This window comes from Entelurus aequoreus, linkage group LG10 (genome assembly GCF_033978785.1).
Source record: "Entelurus aequoreus isolate RoL-2023_Sb linkage group LG10, RoL_Eaeq_v1.1, whole genome shotgun sequence".
NCBI lineage: Eukaryota > Metazoa > Chordata > Actinopteri > Syngnathiformes > Syngnathidae > Entelurus > Entelurus aequoreus.
The window spans coordinates 67078783-67098782 of NC_084740.1; the positions used below are offsets into that span (position 1 = coordinate 67078783).

Below are 20000 nucleotides of genomic sequence, written 5' to 3' on the forward strand. Positions count from 1 at the left end.
TATTCATCTTATTCTGTGAATCATAACTGACTAAACAATTTATTTAAGAGAACAGTTGTATTTAGAATACATTGTTGTAAAGTGTGTAACAAAATGAGAACAGGAAGTAAACATACGAGTTAGTAATGGCTATGCGTTAGAAAAGGGGTGGGAATAAATCAGCTGTGTGTCTTCCTGCTCCTTTTCGAACATATGTGAAATATGTTATGCATTTTATTGTAACTGAGTGTTCGAAATAAACTTAAACCAAACAACCAATTTACCAACAATGCTCCTCTTCTAAGTAAAGTTATTCAAATAGTTATTTCATGTCAATGATGACAAATAAAGTTAGTAAACATGTGAGAGTAAGAAGTAAACAAACCTGTTCTGTGGAACACAACTTGAGACTTCTTGAAAACTGCATCCAGTAGTTGACATTGTCGCTCCTTCTCCCCTTTTTTTACGACAAAGTCCATCTTCGAACTCTGCTATCCTTCTTTCACACATTTTTACACAAACACAACACTTTACACTCACACCTGATCTCTGCTTGGCGATGTGTTGATCACTTCCGCCTCTCTTTGCTAGCAGATAGCAAGCTAAGCTAACTAGCCTAAAAAGCTTCCAACCTCACCGGGACGAGTCGAGTTTATCCTGACACGAAGAAGGAATAAAGTGTAATTCGTCGCATGACAGACGAATTAGTACAAGTGTAAAAATGAAATATTAACGTAGATTTAAAGACCACACTGAAATATTAGTGTCCAAACATGAGGTCTGCTTCTTTTTCTTATTTTTCCCCATGTGGGCACAGGAAGTATTTCTTCTTCTTCTTTTCTTTTTCTGGCAGGTTGCCGCCATAACTTAAAATGCGAATACCGCCACCTACTGCACAACATGTACTAGCGACTTTTATTGTGTTTGGAAACGGGAAGACAATGTTTTTGATTGATTGATTGATTGAGACTTTTATTAGTAGGTTGCACAGTGAAGTACATATTCCGTACAATTGACCACTAAATGGTAACACCCGAATACGTTTTTCAACTTGTTTAAGTCGGGGTCCACTTAAATTGATTCATGATACAGATATATACTATCATATATCCTATCATCATAATACAGTCATCACACAAGATAATCACAATGAATTATTTACATTATTTACAATCAGGGGTGTGGTGTGGAGGGGGGGGGGTAGGATATGGACATCAAGTAGTGGACATAGAAAGAAAGAGAGAGAGAGAGAGAGAGAGAGAGAGAGAGAGAGAGAGAGAGAGAGAGAGAGAGAGAGAGAGAGAGAGAGAGAGAGAGAGAGAGAGAGAGAGAGAGAGATCAGAAGGCATAAGAAAAAGTATCTGCATTTGATTGTTTACATTTGATTATTAGCAATCCGGGGAGGGTGTTAGTTTAGGGTTGTAGCTGCCTGGAGGTGAACTTTTATTGCGGTTTTGAAGGAGGATAGAGATGCCCTTTCTTTTATACCTGTTGGGAGCGCATTCCACATTGATGTGGCATAGAAAGAGAATGAGTTAAGACCTTTGTTAGTTCGGAATCTGGGTTTAACGTGGTTAGTGGAGCTCCCCCTGGTGTTGTGGTTATGGCGGTCATTTACGTTAAGGAAGTAGTTTGACATGTACTTCGGTATCAGGGAGGTGTAGCGGATTTTATAGACTAGGCTCAGTGCAAGTTGTTTAACTCTGTCCTCCACCTTGAGCCAGCCCGCTTTAGAGAAGTGGGTAGGAGTGAGGTGTGATCTGGGGTGGAGGTCTAGCAGTAACCTGACTAGCTTGTTCTGAGATGTTTGGAGTTTAGATTTGAGGGTTTTGGAGGTGCTAGGGTACCAGGAGGTGCATGCGTAATCGAAAAAGGGTTGAACGAGAGTTCCCGCCAGAATCCTCAAGGTGCTTTTGTTGACCAGAGAGCAGATTCTGTTGAGAAATCTCGTTCGTTGGTTAACCTTTTTGATTACCTTGGTTGCCATTTTATCACAGGAAAGGTTAGCCTCTAGAATGGAACCTAGGTAGGTGACCTCATCTTTCCTGGTGATAACAATGTCACCCACTTTTATGGTGAAGTCATTGACTTTCTTGAGGTTGATGTGGGACCCAAACAGTATGGCTTCTGTTTTACCCAAGTGTATGGATAGCTTGTTGTCAGCGAGCCAGGTGCAAGTTCTACAGAGCTCAGCACTGAGGATTTTCTCCACCTGTGACTTGTCCTTGCCGGATACCAGCAAGGCAGAGTCATCCGCAAACAAAAACAATTCACAGTCGCATGCCGATGACATGTCGTTTATGTATATTAGGAACAGTAAAGGTCCCAATATACTGCCTTGGGGGACTCCACAGCTCACCGAGAGGGGGGGGACACGGTGCCGTTCACCTCTACCACCTGCTCCCTCCCCTCCAAGTAAGATTGCATCCAGCTCCATGAGTTTTTGTTAAATCCGATTGCTCTGAGCTTATCCAACAGTATAGCGTGGTTAACGGTGTCAAAGGCCTTCTGAAGGTCCAGCATGACCATGCCGCAGTATTTGCCCGCGTCCACCTCATGTTTGATGTGGTCGGTCAGATAGAGAAGGCATGTGTCAGTGGAGTGGTTAGTTCTGAAGCCGGATTGGAATTTGTACATGAGTTTATTAGTGGCAAGGTAACTATCGACCTGTTCATAAACTATTTTTTCCATTACTTTCGAAATGTCATCAAATACATAACAGAATTGTAGAAAATAGAAGATAGATGAAAGTATGAAGGTAATATTTACAAACAATTCAGAGGGGTCCCTGATTAGTGTATAAAACTTATATTTACACATATTTTTTTACACTTCATTGAGACACACATAACAGGACATTGTTGACCAAAAAAAAAATTGTGCAATTAACCTCCACACACATCCCAAATAGTTATTACTTACTAAGAGTATCACTCAATAGCTTTTGGAATAGGATAGGATAGGTCTTTATTGTCATTGCACAAACAAACAGTGTACAGGGTTACAGAACAGGAACGCTGATGGGTCGCCACAAGGCGCCCCATAAAAGATGGGGAAAAAGGTCAACGCTGGGGAAGGATGAGTAAAAAAAATACAATCTAGACTGGGCTCCTAAGGGGGCCCAGTCTGGAGTGGGAAAAAACCTCCATAGCAAAGCACATATACATATTACAACGTACATCTCGAGATAGCAACAGAGGGAAGGGAGCGCGGGGTCATGGTGGTAGGCCGCAACTCTCAGGCGCTGACCATCCTTTCATCACCCCTATGGGATTTGCGTCGAGGGCGTTGGATTGGGGGGGGGGGGGGATGTGTGTGTGGCGTATATTTTTGTGGATGCATGTTTGTGTGTAAGCCTGCAGTGTGTCTCTGTTCCGCGGCCTTGATGTTCATGCAGTCGCTAGTCCAAAGTCAACAACAACAGGTGTGTGTCCATGAGAGACAAGAAGGGAGTTTGTTGTGTCTTCGCCGCACTGTCCTTCGGGAGAGTCTCGAAGCCAGGGAAAAAATCCAAGTAAGACTGTTTTGTATACGAGTGAAAATTACATTTGCTTTTCACTCTAAATTGTCTATGACTGGTCCTCAAATTCGTTCTGCGGGGCAGACAGTCCGATGTGATCCAAAATCACAAGAGTGTCCACAGTTCTTCAGTTATTTTGGTGGCCCTTCCTGTTTTGTTGGTGTTTTCCTGAAGCCGTTTCATGTTGGCTTAAAGGCCTCTCCTTTTCTCCTCCAAACATATGGCTGGGTATTGTGGCCAAACAGCTCATATTTTGTTTCATCTGACCACAGAACTTTCCTCCAGAAAGTCTTATCTTTGTCCATGTGATGTGCATAAACACTTTTATGAAGTATAAATATCTGAATACACATAAAATGTTAACTTTATGAAATATATGTAAGTTTTGGACTGTATATAGTTTTTAATGAATACAGCTATAAGGTTCTGAAAAAAACCCTGAATCTGATTAACAATTTTTCAGTCACTAAAATTTTTTATTTTGAAATACATGTAACACAATGTTCTATATAAATGCACTTAATGCATGTACTTGACTAAAATAGTGTTAACGGTTACAATGTATATATACATCACATATTTACAAAACAAGTTAAAAAAACACAGAGTTTATATTAATGCATGTACCTGACTGACATAAAAGCAGGAATCTACAAAATATAATCTATAAATCATAGAAGCATATTAACGAGTAAGTGTTACAAACAACAATGAAGTCACACGTGTTAAATGTAGGGAAGTTGTTAGAAAGTCAGAGTTAAAGTGTTAACAGTTTCCTGCAGATTCAATTGCTGCTGCTGCTGCTGCTGTTCTCAACAGCACACTTGTGTTTTTCACACTGGTACTTATAAGAGAATCTTTCATCACACACACTGCATCGCAACACTTTCTCACCAGTGTGTCTTCTCATGTGTTTTACAAGGTTTGATCGGTCACAAGAGCTTTTGTTGCAGCTTGAAGAGGAATATGGTTTTTCACCAGTGTGCGTTCTCATGTGTCTAGCAAGTGCGGATCGGTCACAAAAGGTTTTGTTGCAGCTTGAACAGGTGTACGGATCTTCACCAGTGTGTAGTCTCATGTGTCCTTTCAAAAATGTATTTCGTCTGAAACCTTTACCGCAGATTGTACAACAGAAAGGTTTTTCTCCCGTGTGTGTTCTCATGTGTACTTTAACTGTTCCTTTTTGTACAAAACGTTTACCACAGACTGAACAGACAAAAGGTTTTTCCCCAGTGTGCGTTCTCATGTGTACTTTAAATGTGTCTTTTTGTGCAAAACGTTTACCACAGACTGTACAGATAAAAGGTTTTTCTCCAGTGTGTGTTCTCATGTGCACTTTAAATGTATTTTCTTGTAGAAAACGTTTACCACAGATTGAACAGGCAAAAGGTTTCTCTCCAGTGTGTATTCTTGTGTGTATAATTAAATGTTGCTTCTGAGAGAACCTTTTACCGCAAACTGAGCACAGGAATGGTGTTTCTCCAGTGTGCGTTCTCACGTGCACTTTAAATGTTTTATTTTGTATAAAACATTTACCACAGAGTGAACAAGTAAACGGTTTTTCCCCAGTGTGAATTCTTGTGTGTACAATTAAATGTTCCTTCTGAGAGAAGTTTTTACTACAAACTGTGCACTTGAATGGTTTTTCTCCAGTGTGTGTTATCATGTGTACTTTAAATGTTTTATTTTGTAGAAAACGTTTACCACAGACTGAACAGATAAAAGGTTTTTCTCCAGTATGAATTCTTGTGTGTTTTATCAAATTTTCCTTTTGAGAGAACCTTTTATTACAAACTGGGCACATGAATGGTTTGTTTTTTTCTTCCGTGTGTATTTTCATGTGTACTTTCATCTCACTATTTTTTCCAAAACATTTACCACAGACTGAACAGTTAAATGTTTCTTTTTCGGTGTGAATTATTGTGTGCTTTATCAAATGTTCTTTCTGGGAAAAGGTTTTACTACAAACTAAGCACATGAAGGGTTTTTCTCCTGTGTGTATTCTCTCGTGTCTTTTCAGATTACCACGTAGACGAAACATTTTGCCACATAGAGAGCATTGGAAGTGTGTATTAACGGTGTGAAATGACTTATCAGTTTTAGAGTCTTCATCATGAGTGTCAGGAGATTGTGACGCTGTGTGTTGAGTTGAGCTGCTGCTTGGAGGCTCTACCTCTCTCTTCTCCTCACTTTCACCTTTGACCTCATCTTTACTCTTCACAATTACACCAGTCAGTGGGATCTTAATGACATCAACCCCCTCTAGTCCTTCAAGATACTCTTCCTCTTGACTGATGCTGTATTCCTCCTCTTTTTCTTTAATGTGAGGGGGCAGTGGCTGCCTTTCTTCGTCTTTAAAAGGAGAGGTCTGCGGCTCCTCCTCTTCCTCTTTAATGTTGGTAGGCTGTAGCTCCTGTTCCATTATGGAAGTCCACTCCTGCTGCTCAGGGAGAAGGTGTTCTTCACACATGTCTGCAGGACAGAAAAATCCATCTTTGTTCAGTCCCATAAGACACTCATACTTGTATGCCGACAAGTACAAAAGGAAAACAAAGTTATGCATGAACTGGCTTAAAAATAGTTTTTCTAAAATCAACATTAACACTATAGTCTGATTGCACATGTCTGTTTTAACTTTAACTGGTACAAAATGCTGCAGCACAACTCTTGACTAAGACTTAAACAAAGAGCTACATCACGCCAGTTCTGTCTTCTTTGCACTGGCTTCCAGTCTGTTTTAGAGTTGATATAAAACATTTTTTTCTCCTAGAAATTAGTTTGAGTTTTTGTGGCAAATACTGTACATGCTACAGCAGGGGTCTCAAACTCAATTTGCCTGGGGGCCACTGGATGCAGAAACTGGGTGAGGCTGGGCCGCAAGAAAAGATTTCTTTAAACAAATCTAACATGCACTTTTTAATGAATTCACCTTCTTTGAATGGCTTTCCCGCCCTAGCAACCATCTCACTCACCATGTAGCTAGCTTAGACTGCTGCATCTCTCTTTTCGTTTGCTTTCTTGAAGAAATCTTGTTGCCTCAGTAGACTGGTTTTAAGATTTGTAACCATGCTCACTCACTCATCTCCCTGGTATTTTGCATACTCCTCAGCATGTCTAGTTGTATAATGACGTTTCAAATTGTATTCCTTGTGCACCGCAACGTTCTCTGTGCAAATAAGACACGTCGGGGTGCCCCTGTGCTCAACAAAGAAATATTGCATCTCCCACTTTTCCTTTTCTTCCTTTCCGTCTTTGCTTATCACTAACCTTTCTCTTCACTGCAGGCTTTAAAAAAGACATGTTTGGGGTTGTGGAATATATTTGTATTCAGCCGACGCACTGAGAATAATGTTATTGTGTCGTTCAGCTTTTCCTCCCTACAGCAACACGGCGGTCGGCGTAAAGTACCGGGATCGCGAGCGCAAAAAAGTGACGGCTCCTGGAGTGTTATCCGGCGTCATACAAAAATATATGTAGTGTTCATCGTGTGAGGCAATGCAAGTTAAACAATAAAAAAAAACAAATAACGGTTTGAATTGGTCCAGGTTATCAGGGACTTTATTACTGACGGACAGGTGTCGCGGTGTGACTGCAGCCAGGCACGTAAGAAAACCCTCGTCTCCATGGCAACGTTTCTGTCGCTTTCACTCATTTGCCGCTTTTCCACTAACGCAGGGGTATTTTGGACCCAAATAACAAAAATCGGCTCTGTCTGGAGCCAACGGGAGAGGGGGGGGGGGATGGGGCTCGCCGTGGAGTTTACCGTTACAGTAGCACAATTAGCCCCGAACGGCTAACATCACGACGACGTGTTACACGTCCGATTCGCCCAGCGACTCTCTGTCGTAGTATCAGCGCTGGGGTCCAGTGCACCACAGTTTTGTATTGTCCCTCGGTCCTTCGGCGGAGTGCTTTGGAAGCTACCGGACCACTCGTCTTCCCCGCCCGGACTGTTTACAGCGTCGCCGGGGGCGGGAGCGAGCGGGCGAGCGAGGGAGGCAGGGAGGGAGGAAGAGCGTGTGCGGGTGTCGTGGAAAAGCGGCAAAATGTTTCTCTGCTTGCATCACGCAAAAAACCTCCAATTCGGGAGAAGGGGGGGGGGGGTAGCGGGGGTGATTTGTAGCCCGAAAGAGTTAGGGCTGCAAAGGATTCTGGGTATTTGTTCTGTTGTGTTTATGTTGTGTTACGGTGCTGATGTTCTCCCGAAATGTGTTTGTCATTCTCGTTTGGTGTGGGTTCACAGTGTGGCGCATATTTGTAACAGTGTTACAGTTGTTTATACGGTCACCCTCAGTGTGACCTGTATGGCTGTTGCTCAAGTATGTCTTGCAGTCACTTGTGTGTGCCTGCAGAAGCCGCATACAACATGTGACTGGGCCGGCAGGCTGTTTGTATGGAGAAAAAGACGGCGCGATGACAGGTTGTAGAGGACACTAAAGGCAGTGCCATCACGGCACACCCTTGATATTGTCGAGAGCCTTATACCACACCGTGATTGGTAGATTCCTTCAGCTCCCCACACAACGCTGTCAAGCGCCATTCATTTAAAATTTGTGGGCCGCACTAACATTAAACTTTCATATTAAGGTGGGGGCCGCAAAATAACGTCTCGCGGGCCGCAATTGGCCCGCGGGCCACGTGTCTGAGACCCCTGTGCTACAGGAATGCGATCAAATAGCAAATGTTTTTATTCCTTCCCCTCCCCAAAAACCAAACACCAATAAAATATAACAAAAACTTAATAAATAAATAAATAAATAAATAATAGAAAATTTAAAAAATTAAAATAAGTAAATACAAATAAAATAAATTAAATCTAATTAAACAAACCAAAATTGGGTACAGCTAAACATTTACACAAAGCCGCAGACAACCGCACTCAGGGCAAATAACAACAAAAAGCTTGTTGACTATGTACAAAACAATGCAGTTGGGGAAAATTGAAGATCAGTTTCTTAGCTCCGGCAGGGGCAGGCGGCAGCTCCTTTTTTTTTTTTTTTTTTACCAGAGGTAACACAAGTCAGTGAAAAGACTCAATAGAACATACATACAAACAAAAATACATACAAACATACATACATACATACATACATATATATATATATATATATATATATATATATATATATATATATATATATATATATATATATATATATATATATATATATATGTATATATATATGTATATATATACATACATATATATATATATATATATATATATATATATATATATATATATATATATATATATATATATATATATATATATATATATATATTTATATATATATATATATATATATATATATATATATATATATATATATATTAGGGCTGCAACTAACGATTAATTTGATAATCGATTAATCTGTCGATTATTACTTCGATTAATAATCGGATAAAAGAGACAAACTACATTTCTATCCTTTTCAGTATTTTATTGAAAAAAAAACAGCATACTGGCACCATACTTATTTTGATTATTGTTTATCAGCTGTTTTTACATGTTGCAGTTTATAAACAAAGGTTTATTTAAAAAATAAAAATAAATAAAAATATATATATATATATATATTTTTTTTTTTAAAAGCCTCTGCGCATGCGCATAGCATTGATCCAACGAATCGATGACTAAATTAATCGGCAACTATTTTTATAATCGATTTTAATCGATTCAATCGATTAGTTGTTGCAGCCCTAGTATATATATATATATATATATATATATATATATATATATATATATATATATATATATATATATATATATATATATATATATATATATATATATATATATACAGGTAAAAGCCAGTAAATTAGAATATTTTGAAAAACTTGATTTATTTCAGTAATTGCATTCAAAAGGTGTAACTTGTACATTATATTTATTCATTGCACACAGACTGATGCATTCAAATGTTTATTTCATTTAATTTTGATGATTTGAAGTGGCAACAAATGAAAATCCAAAATTCCGTGTGTCACAAAATTAGAATATTACTTAAGGCTAATACAAAAAAGGGATTTTTAGAAATGTTGGCCAACTGAAAAGTATGAAAATGAAAAATATGAGCATGTACAATACTCAATACTTGGTTGGAGCTCCTTTTGCCTCAATTACTGCGTTAATGCGGCGTGGCATGGAGTCGATGAGTTTCTGGCACTGCTCAGGTGTTATGAGAGCCCAGGTTGCTCTGATAGTGGCCTTCAACTCTTCTGCGTTTTTGGGTCTGGCATTCTGCATCTTCCTTTTCACAATACCCCACAGATTTTCTATGGGGCTAAGGTCAGGGGAGTTGGCGGGCCAATTTAGAACAGAAATACCATGGTCCGTAAACCAGGCACGGGTAGATTTTGCGCTGTGTGCAGGCGCCAAGTCCTGTTGGAACTTGAAATCTCCATCTCCATAGAGCAGGTCAGCAGCAGGAAGCATGAAGTGCTCTAAAACTTGCTGGTAGACGGCTGCGTTGACCCTGGATCTCAGGAAACAGAGTGGACCGACACCAGCAGATGACATGGCACCCCAAACCATCACTGATGGTGGAAACTTTACACTAGACTTCAGGCAACGTGGATCCTGTGCCTCTCCTGTCTTCCTCCAGACTCTGGGACCTCGATTTCCAAAGGAAATGCAAAATTTGCTTTCATCAGAAAACATGACTTTGGACCACTCAGCAGCAGTCCAGCTCTTTTTTCCAGGGTCAACACAGCCGTCTACCAGCAAGTTTTAGAGCACTTCATGCTTCCTGCTGCTGACCTGCTCTATGGAGATGGAGATTTCAAGTTCCAACAGGACTCGGCGCCTGCACACAGCGCAAAATCTACCCGTGCCTGGTCTACGGACCATGGTATTTCTGTTCTAAATTGGCCCGCCAACTCCCCTGACCTTAGCCCCATAGAAAATCTGTGGGGTATTGTGAAAAGGAAGATGCAGAATGCCAGACCCAAAAACGCAGAAGAGTTGAAGGCCACTATCAGAGCAACCTGGGCTCTCATAACACCTGAGCAGTGCCACAAACTCATCGACTCCATGCCACGCCGCATTAACGCAGTAATTGAGGCAAAAGGAGCTCCAACCAAGTATTGAGTACATATACATATATATATATATATATATATATATATATATATATATATATATATATATATATATATATATATATGTGTACTTGTACTGTAGTGGGGTCGACCAGATGGTTTGAAAAGTTCACTTTGATTATGTAAAATGTTTTAAACCTTGTGAAAAGTATTTCTACTTAAGAGTGTATGGCTCCACTTCATCACAGTCATATATTTTTTCATAATATCTGGTTTGTATATTCATCACTAAACCTCAAGTTTTTCAAAATATTCTAATTTACTGGCTTTTACCTGTATATATATATATATATATATATATATATATATATATATATATATATATATATATATATATATATATATATATATATATATATATATATATATATATATATATATATATATATATATATATGTATATATATACTGTATATATGTGTATATATATATAAATACATATACATATACATAAATATATATATACAAATATATACATATATATATATATATATACATATACATATACATACATATACATATATATATATATATACATATACATATACATATATATATATATATATATATATATATATATATATATATATATATATATATATATATATGTCTTAATTAGATTATCCAAAAAATAGTGCTCGATACCGTGGTAGAGCGTAATATGTATGTGTGGGAAAAAAATCACAAGACTATTTCATCTCTACAGGCCTGTTTCATGAGGGTTTTCCTCAATCCTCAGGAGATTTTAATGGAAGCATTCACATACCATGGTTTATATAGGGCACAGAGCGGGTGGGTACAGGCAGGCGTGGGGGCGTGGTGATTGGCTCATGTGTTGCCTAGGAGGTGTTTCCTTCTGTGACGGCATGCTGATACAATTTCGCTGCGTTTGTTGAGGGATGACAACTCTGGACGGTATATGATAAACAGTTTCTCTTTTAAGCAAAGGTTGCATCTTTTGTTACCACTGTTGTAAGGTGTGCTGGATGCAAGAATTTGCCATGTTATTGAATATTCAACATTATTGTCTTTGAGAACTCAGCAAACACATTTGGAATCTCAAAGACAATAATGTTGAATATTCAATAACATGGCAAATTCTTGCATCCAGCACACCTTACAACAGTGGTAACAAAAGATGCAACCTATGCTTAAAAGAGAAACTGTTTATCATATACCGTCCAGAGTTGTCATCCCTCAACAAACGCAGCGAAATTGTATCAGCATGCCGTCACAGAAGGAAACACCTCCTAGGCAACACATGAGCCAATCACCACGCCCCCACGCCTGCCTGTACCCACCCGCTCTGTGCCCTATATAAACCATGGTATGTGAATGCTTCCATTAAAATCTCCTGAGGATTGAGGAAAACCCTCATGAAACAGGCCTGTAGAGATGAAATAGTCTTGTGATTTTTTTCCCACACATACATATATATATATATATATATATATATATATATATATATATATATATATATATATATATATATATATATATATATATATATATATTAGGGCTGCAATTAACGATTAATTTGATAATTGATTAATCTGTTGATTATTACTTCACACACAAAGTTAAATCATGAAATGCAACCTTACCCACACAAAAACGATGCAGGATTTATTTGAGAGAGTCTTGATACTAATTTCCTTGACCCAGCCACACACAAACAAGTTGTAGACCTCCATGCTTTTTCAAGTTTTCATCTATTTTGTCGTGTAGAATGATGTCTGGAGCACCAGGTAGTTTGAGATGTCTGGGAACACGCCCAACGGAACATCCTTGAGATCACTCGACAAGTTTTTTTGCTTTTTTGTTAAACATATAGGGATGAATTCCATTGCAAAGTTTATAATTTTTTTGCTTGAATCTGTTTTTAGTGGTAAGATCTAGGCCCCTTGCATACTTACATAGTTTGCACTCTGTTTGCTGCACAGTCACCATATTGGTTTGGTGGCCCACCACTTTGTTTACTTCCGTACAAAAGTCATGTGACTGAATTTAACCTATTGAGCCTGTGCGATGAGGCGTCGCCTCTGAGCTGGTGAAAAATAATTCTAAATCATGCATCTCATCTGGATAGTAGAAGGTTGTGGCCATAAACTGAGAAGATGGTGAACTTTTGACATTCAACTTAGACCCTGCGGTCCACCTCCAAGGTTTCTCATAGTCATTCATATTGACATCCCACTGGGTTGTGAGTTTTTCCTTGCCCTTATGTGGGCTCTAAACCGATGATGTCGTTGTGGCTTGTGCAGCCCTTTGAGACACTTGTGATTTAGGGCTATATTAATAAACATTGATTGATTGACTGATAACAGAGACGAAGCAGAAGAACGAAGAAGAGACATGGCGACGACGAGTAAGAAGAAAAAGTACGCTTGCAAATTCCAAAATGATTGGAAAAAATAATTTTAGTTCATCCAGGACAGCTCGAAGGGGAAGGAGTATGCTGCCTGCAAATTTTGTAGATCAGACTTCTCCATTGGACACGGTGGCCGAACAGATATACGCATTCATGGACGGATTGTATATATATATATATATATATATACACTACCGTTCAAAAGTTTGGGGTCACATTGAAATGTCCTTATTTTTTAAGGAAAAGCACTGTACTTTTCAATGAAGATAACTTTAAACTAGTCTTAACTTTAAAGAACTACACTCTATACATTGCTAATGTGGTAAATGACTATTCTAGCTGCAAATGTCTGGTTTTTGGTGCCATATCTACATAGGTGTATAGAGGCCCATTTCCAGCAACCATCACTCCAGTGTTCTAATGGTACAATGTGTTTGCTCATTGGCTCAGGGGGCTAATTGATGATTAGAAAACCCTTGTGCAATCATGTTCACACATCTGAAAACAGTTTAGCTCATTACAGAAGCTACAAAACTGACCTTCCTTTGAGCAGATTGAGTTTCTGGAGCATCACATTTGTGGGATCAATTAAACGCTCAAAATGGCCAGAAAAAGAGAACTTTCATCTGAAACTCGACAGTCTATTCTTGTTCTTAGAAATGAAGGCTATTCCACAAAATTGTTTGGGTGACCCCAAACTTTTGAACGGTAGTGTGTATATATATATATATATATATATATATATATATATATATATATATATATATATATATATATATATATATATATATATATATATATATATATATAAGAAATACTTCAAAATATATATGTATATACTGTAAGTCTGGGGGTCTCTGCTGGAGCTGTTGTCCCCGCGACCCGATTACGGATAAGCGGTTGAAGATGGATGGATGGATATTGCTCCTTAATTTTTTCAGTGCTCCTGATTTTTTTTCTGTGCTCTTAATTTTTTCATTTTGGACACCGGTGGTCGTAGTGAAAAAACTAAGCGCATAGTCCTTTTTTGTTGACTCTGGGAGTTTTGTGTAAACAAGTTGACATTGTTACAAGGTAAGAGGAACATCTACCTTTCATAAATATTGCATGTCTGAAACTGTCTCGTTTTACCGAACCATAGAGTGCATCATCCTCACAAGACGAGTCATCTTGCTATATACAATGTATTTAAGAATAGACTAGTGTTAATGATGAGATATATAGTTAGTAATCAGGTGAGAGGAAAAAGTAAACAAACCTGTTCTGTGTAACTCAACTTGAGGCTTCTTGAAACCAGCGTCCAGCAGATGACGTTGTCGCTCGTTCTCCTCTTGTGTTGGACAAAGTTTCTCCTCGTACTCTGCTAGCCTTCTTTCAGACATTTTGACAGAATCATAACACTTTACACTCACACTTGATCTCTGCTGAGCAATGTATTGATAGCTTCCGCGTCCCTTTGTGAGCAGCCAGCAAGCTAAACTAAATACCGACCGAGCTAAGCTAGCGCGACAAGCGTCAAAGTGCACTCAGACTAATGTATCGGCATACAAACAATTATTAACGATGTATAACACTATTTAACGCCATTTATGTACACATGTACGGATTAAGGACAGAGAACTATAAACCCCACAATAACGTCATCTCCACCGAACGCCATTTTGCTTTTGTTTTGTTCGCGCGCAGTGTTGTCAGATCTCGCGAGAGAAACAAGCTTTTAGCTTTCACTACAACGGACGTAACATAGCAGTGTGGTCTTTTAAGTCTGCGTTCATCCCTCATTTTACGTGTGTAGTAATTCGCCTATCGTGTGACAAACTGCAAGAGTATTCATTCTTCGAGTCAGGATACACTCGACTCGTTTCGGTGAACTTTGAAGCTTTCTCAGGATTGGCTTAGTTTAGCTCGCTCGTTAGCTTAGTTTGCTAGTTAGCTTAGCTTGCTGGCTGCAAACAAAGAGACGCTGAAGTGATCGACACATCGCTAAGCACAGATCAAGTGTGAGTGTATAGTTTTGTGTTTATGCGAAAATGTGCGAAAGAAAGATAGCAAAGTACGAGGAGGAACTTTCTCGAACAAAAGAGGAGAACAGGCGACCACTTCAATTACGGGACGCTGTTTTCCAGAAACATCGTGTTGTGTCGCATGGAACAGGTTTGTTTACTTCTTATTCTCACATGTTTACTAACTTTACTTGTCCGAAAAGGAGTAGGGAGAAGCACAGCTTAAATATTATTACCCCCTTTCTAGTTCATAGCCATTACTAACACTTATGTTCACTTCCTATTTTCATTCATCAGTGAATTCGACATACAACAGTTCTCTTAAATAAATAGTGAAGTCAGATAAAATCACATAATGAGGTAAATAATATCGCATTATCAATACATTCAAAATGTTTATCAGGATATTTCTTCTTTGTACTTTGTAAACAAGTTTGAACAACGTCTTAAACTGGATCATATTAATAATTTGTCTGACTTCTTTGCTAAATCCATATCATGATTTAAATCCACATACTGATATACTAACATTTTTTATGTGCTGTACGTGCCTACAAATGTTTTAAGTTACATTACTCCCTAAATGTATGTTTCTCCTCCTTTGTTTTGAAGAATTGTACATTTTTGCGTAGCAGGTTATAGTTTGCTTCATGCATAGAATGAAGTTCGATCTGGACAAACTGTGAGACCCTGAGGTGGCAGAAGTCTTCAAAGCAATGATAGGAGGGAGGTTTGCACCACTGCTCATCTTAGGTGCAGAAGATATTGATGTCAATAGCATGACCACCACGTTGAACAAAGTCGTAACCGAAACAGCCACTGGGATCCTTGGCAAACTCCGCCCAAAGAAAAAACCTTGGGTCACTAATGAACTGCTAGACTTGTGAGACAAGCGGAGAGCCCTGAAGAAGAGTAAGAACTCACCTGAAGGATCTAAGGTTTATAGAGTAACCAATAAGAGCATCAAGAAAGGCATGCTGTCAGCAAAACATAACTGGATTGAGGGAAAGTGCCAAGAAATAGAGAAGAGCCTGAATGCCAACAACAACACCAAGAAGGCATATCAAACTGTAAAGGAGCTAACGAGCAAAACAAACAAGAGTCTCTGCAATCCAGAGCAAGACCGGTGAATGCCGAGCGGAAGAACAGAAGATCCTAGACAGGTGGATAGAATACTGCTCTGAGCTCTACAACCACACGACAAGTGGAGATCCAACAATCCTGACATGTCCTCAATCCACAGAGGATGAAGATACACTCCCCATCCTCCATGAAGAAGTTGAGGTAGCAGTGCGAGCACTTAAAAAAGTAAAAGCAGCCGGAGTGGACAACATCCCAGCTGAGCTCGAACAAGCAGAGGGAGAAGCCATGATCGACACCCTCACCATCAAAATCTGGCAGAGTGGTGAGTGGCCTACATCATGGACCCAGTCACTTATCATCACACTTCCGCAAAACGGCAATCTCTAACTGTGCCAAAAATACTGCACCATCAGTTTTTTTTAGCCATCCCAGCAATCCCTTACTGAAAATAATACTAAATAGGTTAAAACCCCAAACTGAACTGATCATAGCTGAAGAACAGGCTGGATTTAGAGCAGGGCAGAGCACCACAAAACAGATTTTCAACTTGAGAATTATTTGTGAGAGATACCTTCAGCATCAACAACACCTTTACAATGTGTTCGTAGACTTCAAGAAAGCCTTTGACCGGGTATGGCATGCTGCACTGTGGGCAACCATGAGGAAATATAACATCAGTCCTAACCTTGTCAGAGTCATTCAAAATCTGTACAATAAAGCCACCAGCGCAGTTCTCTACAAGGGAGCTATCGGAGACTGGTTCAGGACAACAATTGGAGTGTGCCAAGGATGCTTTCTCTCTCCCATTCTCTTCAACATCTTTCTGGAGCGCATCATGACGGATGCCCTGGCAGATCATGAAGGAACTGTCAGCATTGAAGGCAGACCAATCACCAACATCCGTTTTGCAGATTATATCAATAGGCTAGCTGGAGAAGAAAGAGAACTTGCCAGTCTGGTTGAAAGGCTTGATACCACCTCCCGAGCCTATGGAATGGAAATCCATGCTGAAAAAAACAAAGTGATGACCAACAACAACAATGGCATCCTCTCAGACATCAAAGTCCATGAACAGGCACTGGACACGGTGTCGAGCTTCAAGTACCTCGGAGAAATCGTGTCCGATGAAAGATCCAAACGGGAAGTCCTTGCCAGAAGTGCTCAAACAACTGCTGCCCTGGCAAAACTCAAGCCCATATGGAAAGACACAAACATCAGTCTGGCATCAAAGGTGAGATTACAGCGCTCACTTGTAATGTCAATCTTCCTTTACGCCTGTGAAACATGGACCCTTACAGCAGAGCTGCAGAAGAAAATTCAGAGCATGGAGATGAGATGCTACAGAAGACTCATGGGTGTCTCCTACACCCAAAATGTCACAAACGAAGAAGTCCGGCAAAAGATCAGCCAAGCCATCGGCCCACATGAGGACCTGCTCACCACGGTCCTAAAGCAGAAACTGAGGTGGTACGGACACATCACCAGATCCACAGGCCTTGCAAAAACCATCCTGCAAGGCACCATACAATGTGGCAGGAGACGAGGGAGACAAAAGAAAAGGTGGGAAGATATCATCGGAGAATGGACTCACTTGAAACTCACTGAGGCAATGAGAGCTGCTGAGGACAGAGAGGGATGGAGAGAGCCAGTCAACAGATCGTCTGTGGTGCCAGAACGACCCTCTTGAACCATCACCATCTTGAACTCTAACTTATAATAACAATTCACCCCTATACAATATCCTACCCTAATACCCTACTGTGCAATATTACCCTTCGAGTGCAATACGTCCGACACTGATTGTTATTTATTACTCCGGTACTCTTGTCTTGTTCTGTATATTGTACAATATTTTGTATTTCTACAGTGTTTTGTATATTGTTCAGGATTGCTTATTATTTTTATTGGATAGTAGTCTGTTTATTTCAATTGTTAGTTTTTTTCTTTCTTTATTACCACCTCTTGTGTAATTTATTTTTACCCCATATTTGTTCCCACTACTGCACCTTAAGTTGGAGTCCTTAATCTCGTTATATGCAAATATTATGACAATAAAGTCCATTTTATTCTATTCTATTCTATTATGGGATAGGTACAGGTACATGCATAGTTTTAGCTGTCTGCAAATGCACCAAAATATTGAATTTAAATATTTTGGATTCAATAAATACAAGGTATGTTTGTTCTCTATATCCAACATTATGTATTTTGTAACTTTGTTACAAAAAAGGTTTGTATCGAATGAAGTGTACTTTTGTAGTTATTTCCCCATATTTCTGTGCAATAATTAAGATATGGTAACACTAGCAGTAGGTATGAAGGGATTTTTGGTCTAGAACATGTTTTTCTTTATTCATTATTGAAATATTTCTTGCAGTTAATTTTATCATCTATGATTATGTCCAAAAAATGTTGTATCTTTTACTCTGTCAAAATGTCCTGTGTATTTCGAATTGTGTTTGACTTTCTCTTCTACTGTTACCAAATAACATTATTTTAGTTTTACTGAGATTCAAAAATGGTGTTTTTGTCAAAACATCTATTAATTGTATTAATTTCTTCTATTATTATTTGTATTAGCTTCTGTGTGTTGTCTACTGAAAAAAATGCAGTTGTGTCATCTGCAAATAATACTAACTTTAAGTCCTTTGTAACATTACAAATGTCATTTACATAGAGATTGAACAATTTTGATCCCTGGTGTACGCCGCAAGATAGAAACCCCGTTTCCTTATGAATTGGGAAATTGTGTTAGATGTAAATACAAACGGAATACAATGATTTGCAAATCATTTTCAACCCATATTCAATTGAATATGCTACAAAGACAACATATTTGATGTTCAAACGGATAAACTTTTTTTTTGTGCAAATAATCATTAACTTTAGAATTTGATGCCAGCAACACGTGACAAAGAAGTTGGGAAAGGTGGCAATAAATACTGATAAAGTTGAGGAATGCTCATCAAACACTTATTTGGAACATCCCACAAGTGAACAGGCAAATTGGGAACAGGTGGGTGCCATGATTGGGTATAAAAGTAGATTCCATGAAATGCTCAGTCATTCACAAACAAGGATGGGGCAAGGGTCACCACTTTGTCAACAAATGCGTCAGCAAATTGTTGAACAGTTTAAGAAAAACCTTTCTCAACCAGCTATTGCAAGGAATTTAAGGATTTCACCATCTACGGTCTGTAATATAATCAAAGGGTTCAGAGAATCTGGAGAAATCACTGCACGTAAGCAGCTGAGCCCGTGACCTTCGATCCCTCAGGCTGTACGGCATCAACAAGCGACATCAGTGTGTAAAGGATATCACCACATGGGCTCAGGAACACTTCAGAAACCCACTGTCAGTAACTACAGTTGGTCGCTACACCTGTAAGTGCAAGTTAAAACTCTCCTATGCAAGGCAAAAACCGTTATCAACAACACCCAGAAACGCTGTTGGCTTCGCTGGGCCTGAGCTCATCTAAGATGGACTGATACAAAGTGGAAAAGTGTTCTGTGGTCTGACGAGTCCACGTTTCAAATTGTTTTTGGAAACTGTGGATGTCGTGTCCTCCGGACCAAAGAGGAAAAGAACCATCCGGATTGTTATAGGCGCAAAGTTGAAAAGCCAGCATCTGTGATGGTATGGGGGTGTATTATTGCCCAAGACATGGGTAACTTACACATTAGCTGCGGGCCGCAAATGGCCTCCGGGGCACACTTTTGACACCCCTGCTATAGATAATAAGAAGCATTCGCGCATTCGTCACCAGAGGCTGGTGACGAATGCGCGTTTATCATAACTCTCTCTTTGTCTCTGCCCCTCCCTCACAAATGCTGCTGCGCGCACAATTTGTTTTGTTTTTAACCCCTTCTTAACCCTGAACGTACATTGAAAATCACATGCAACCCTAACTCAAAATGCCGGACATTTGAGGCATTT

At 39.2% G+C, this 20000-nt stretch overlaps 3 protein-coding genes across 3 annotated transcripts in view; 1 reads left to right on the forward strand and 2 right to left on the reverse strand.

The window, feature by feature from the left end:
- Positions 1–826, reverse strand: part of LOC133658949 (gastrula zinc finger protein XlCGF8.2DB-like) — a 6166-nt gene extending 5340 nt beyond the window's left edge. Inside the window, exon 1 of the mRNA XM_062061503.1 lies at positions 365–826. Within this exon, the coding sequence (XP_061917487.1) occupies positions 365–458 (94 nt within the window). The 5' untranslated portion in view covers positions 459–826. The remainder of the gene's footprint in view (positions 1–364) is intronic.
- Positions 827–3319: 2493 nt separating this feature from the next.
- Positions 3320–14688, reverse strand: LOC133658951 (gastrula zinc finger protein XlCGF57.1-like). The gene is made up of 2 exons (XM_062061505.1): positions 14236–14688; positions 3320–5971 (listed from the first exon to the last, which is right to left on the reverse strand). The coding sequence occupies exons 1-2, from the start codon at positions 14357–14359 to the stop codon at positions 4284–4286; spliced, it is 1812 nt and encodes a 603-aa protein (XP_061917489.1). The 5' UTR covers positions 14360–14688; the 3' UTR covers positions 3320–4283.
- Positions 14647–20000, forward strand: part of LOC133658950 (zinc finger protein 83-like) — a 32857-nt gene continuing 27503 nt past the window's right edge. Inside the window, exon 1 of the mRNA XM_062061504.1 lies at positions 14647–15131. Coding sequence (XP_061917488.1) covers positions 15008–15131 — 124 coding nt within the window. The 5' untranslated portion in view covers positions 14647–15007. The remainder of the gene's footprint in view (positions 15132–20000) is intronic.

What these genes read in the sequence shown, in the direction of transcription:
- LOC133658951 (XM_062061505.1), bottom strand. Translation starts at nt 14,359, where the DNA reads ATGTCTGAAAGAAGGCTAGCAGAGTACGAGGAGAAACTTTGTCCAACA. An exon ending in AGTTGAGTTACACAGAACAG is followed by an intron (nt 5,972 to 14,235) that starts GTTTGTTTACTT and finishes TCTGTCCTGCAG; the next exon opens with ACATGTGTGAAGAACACCTT.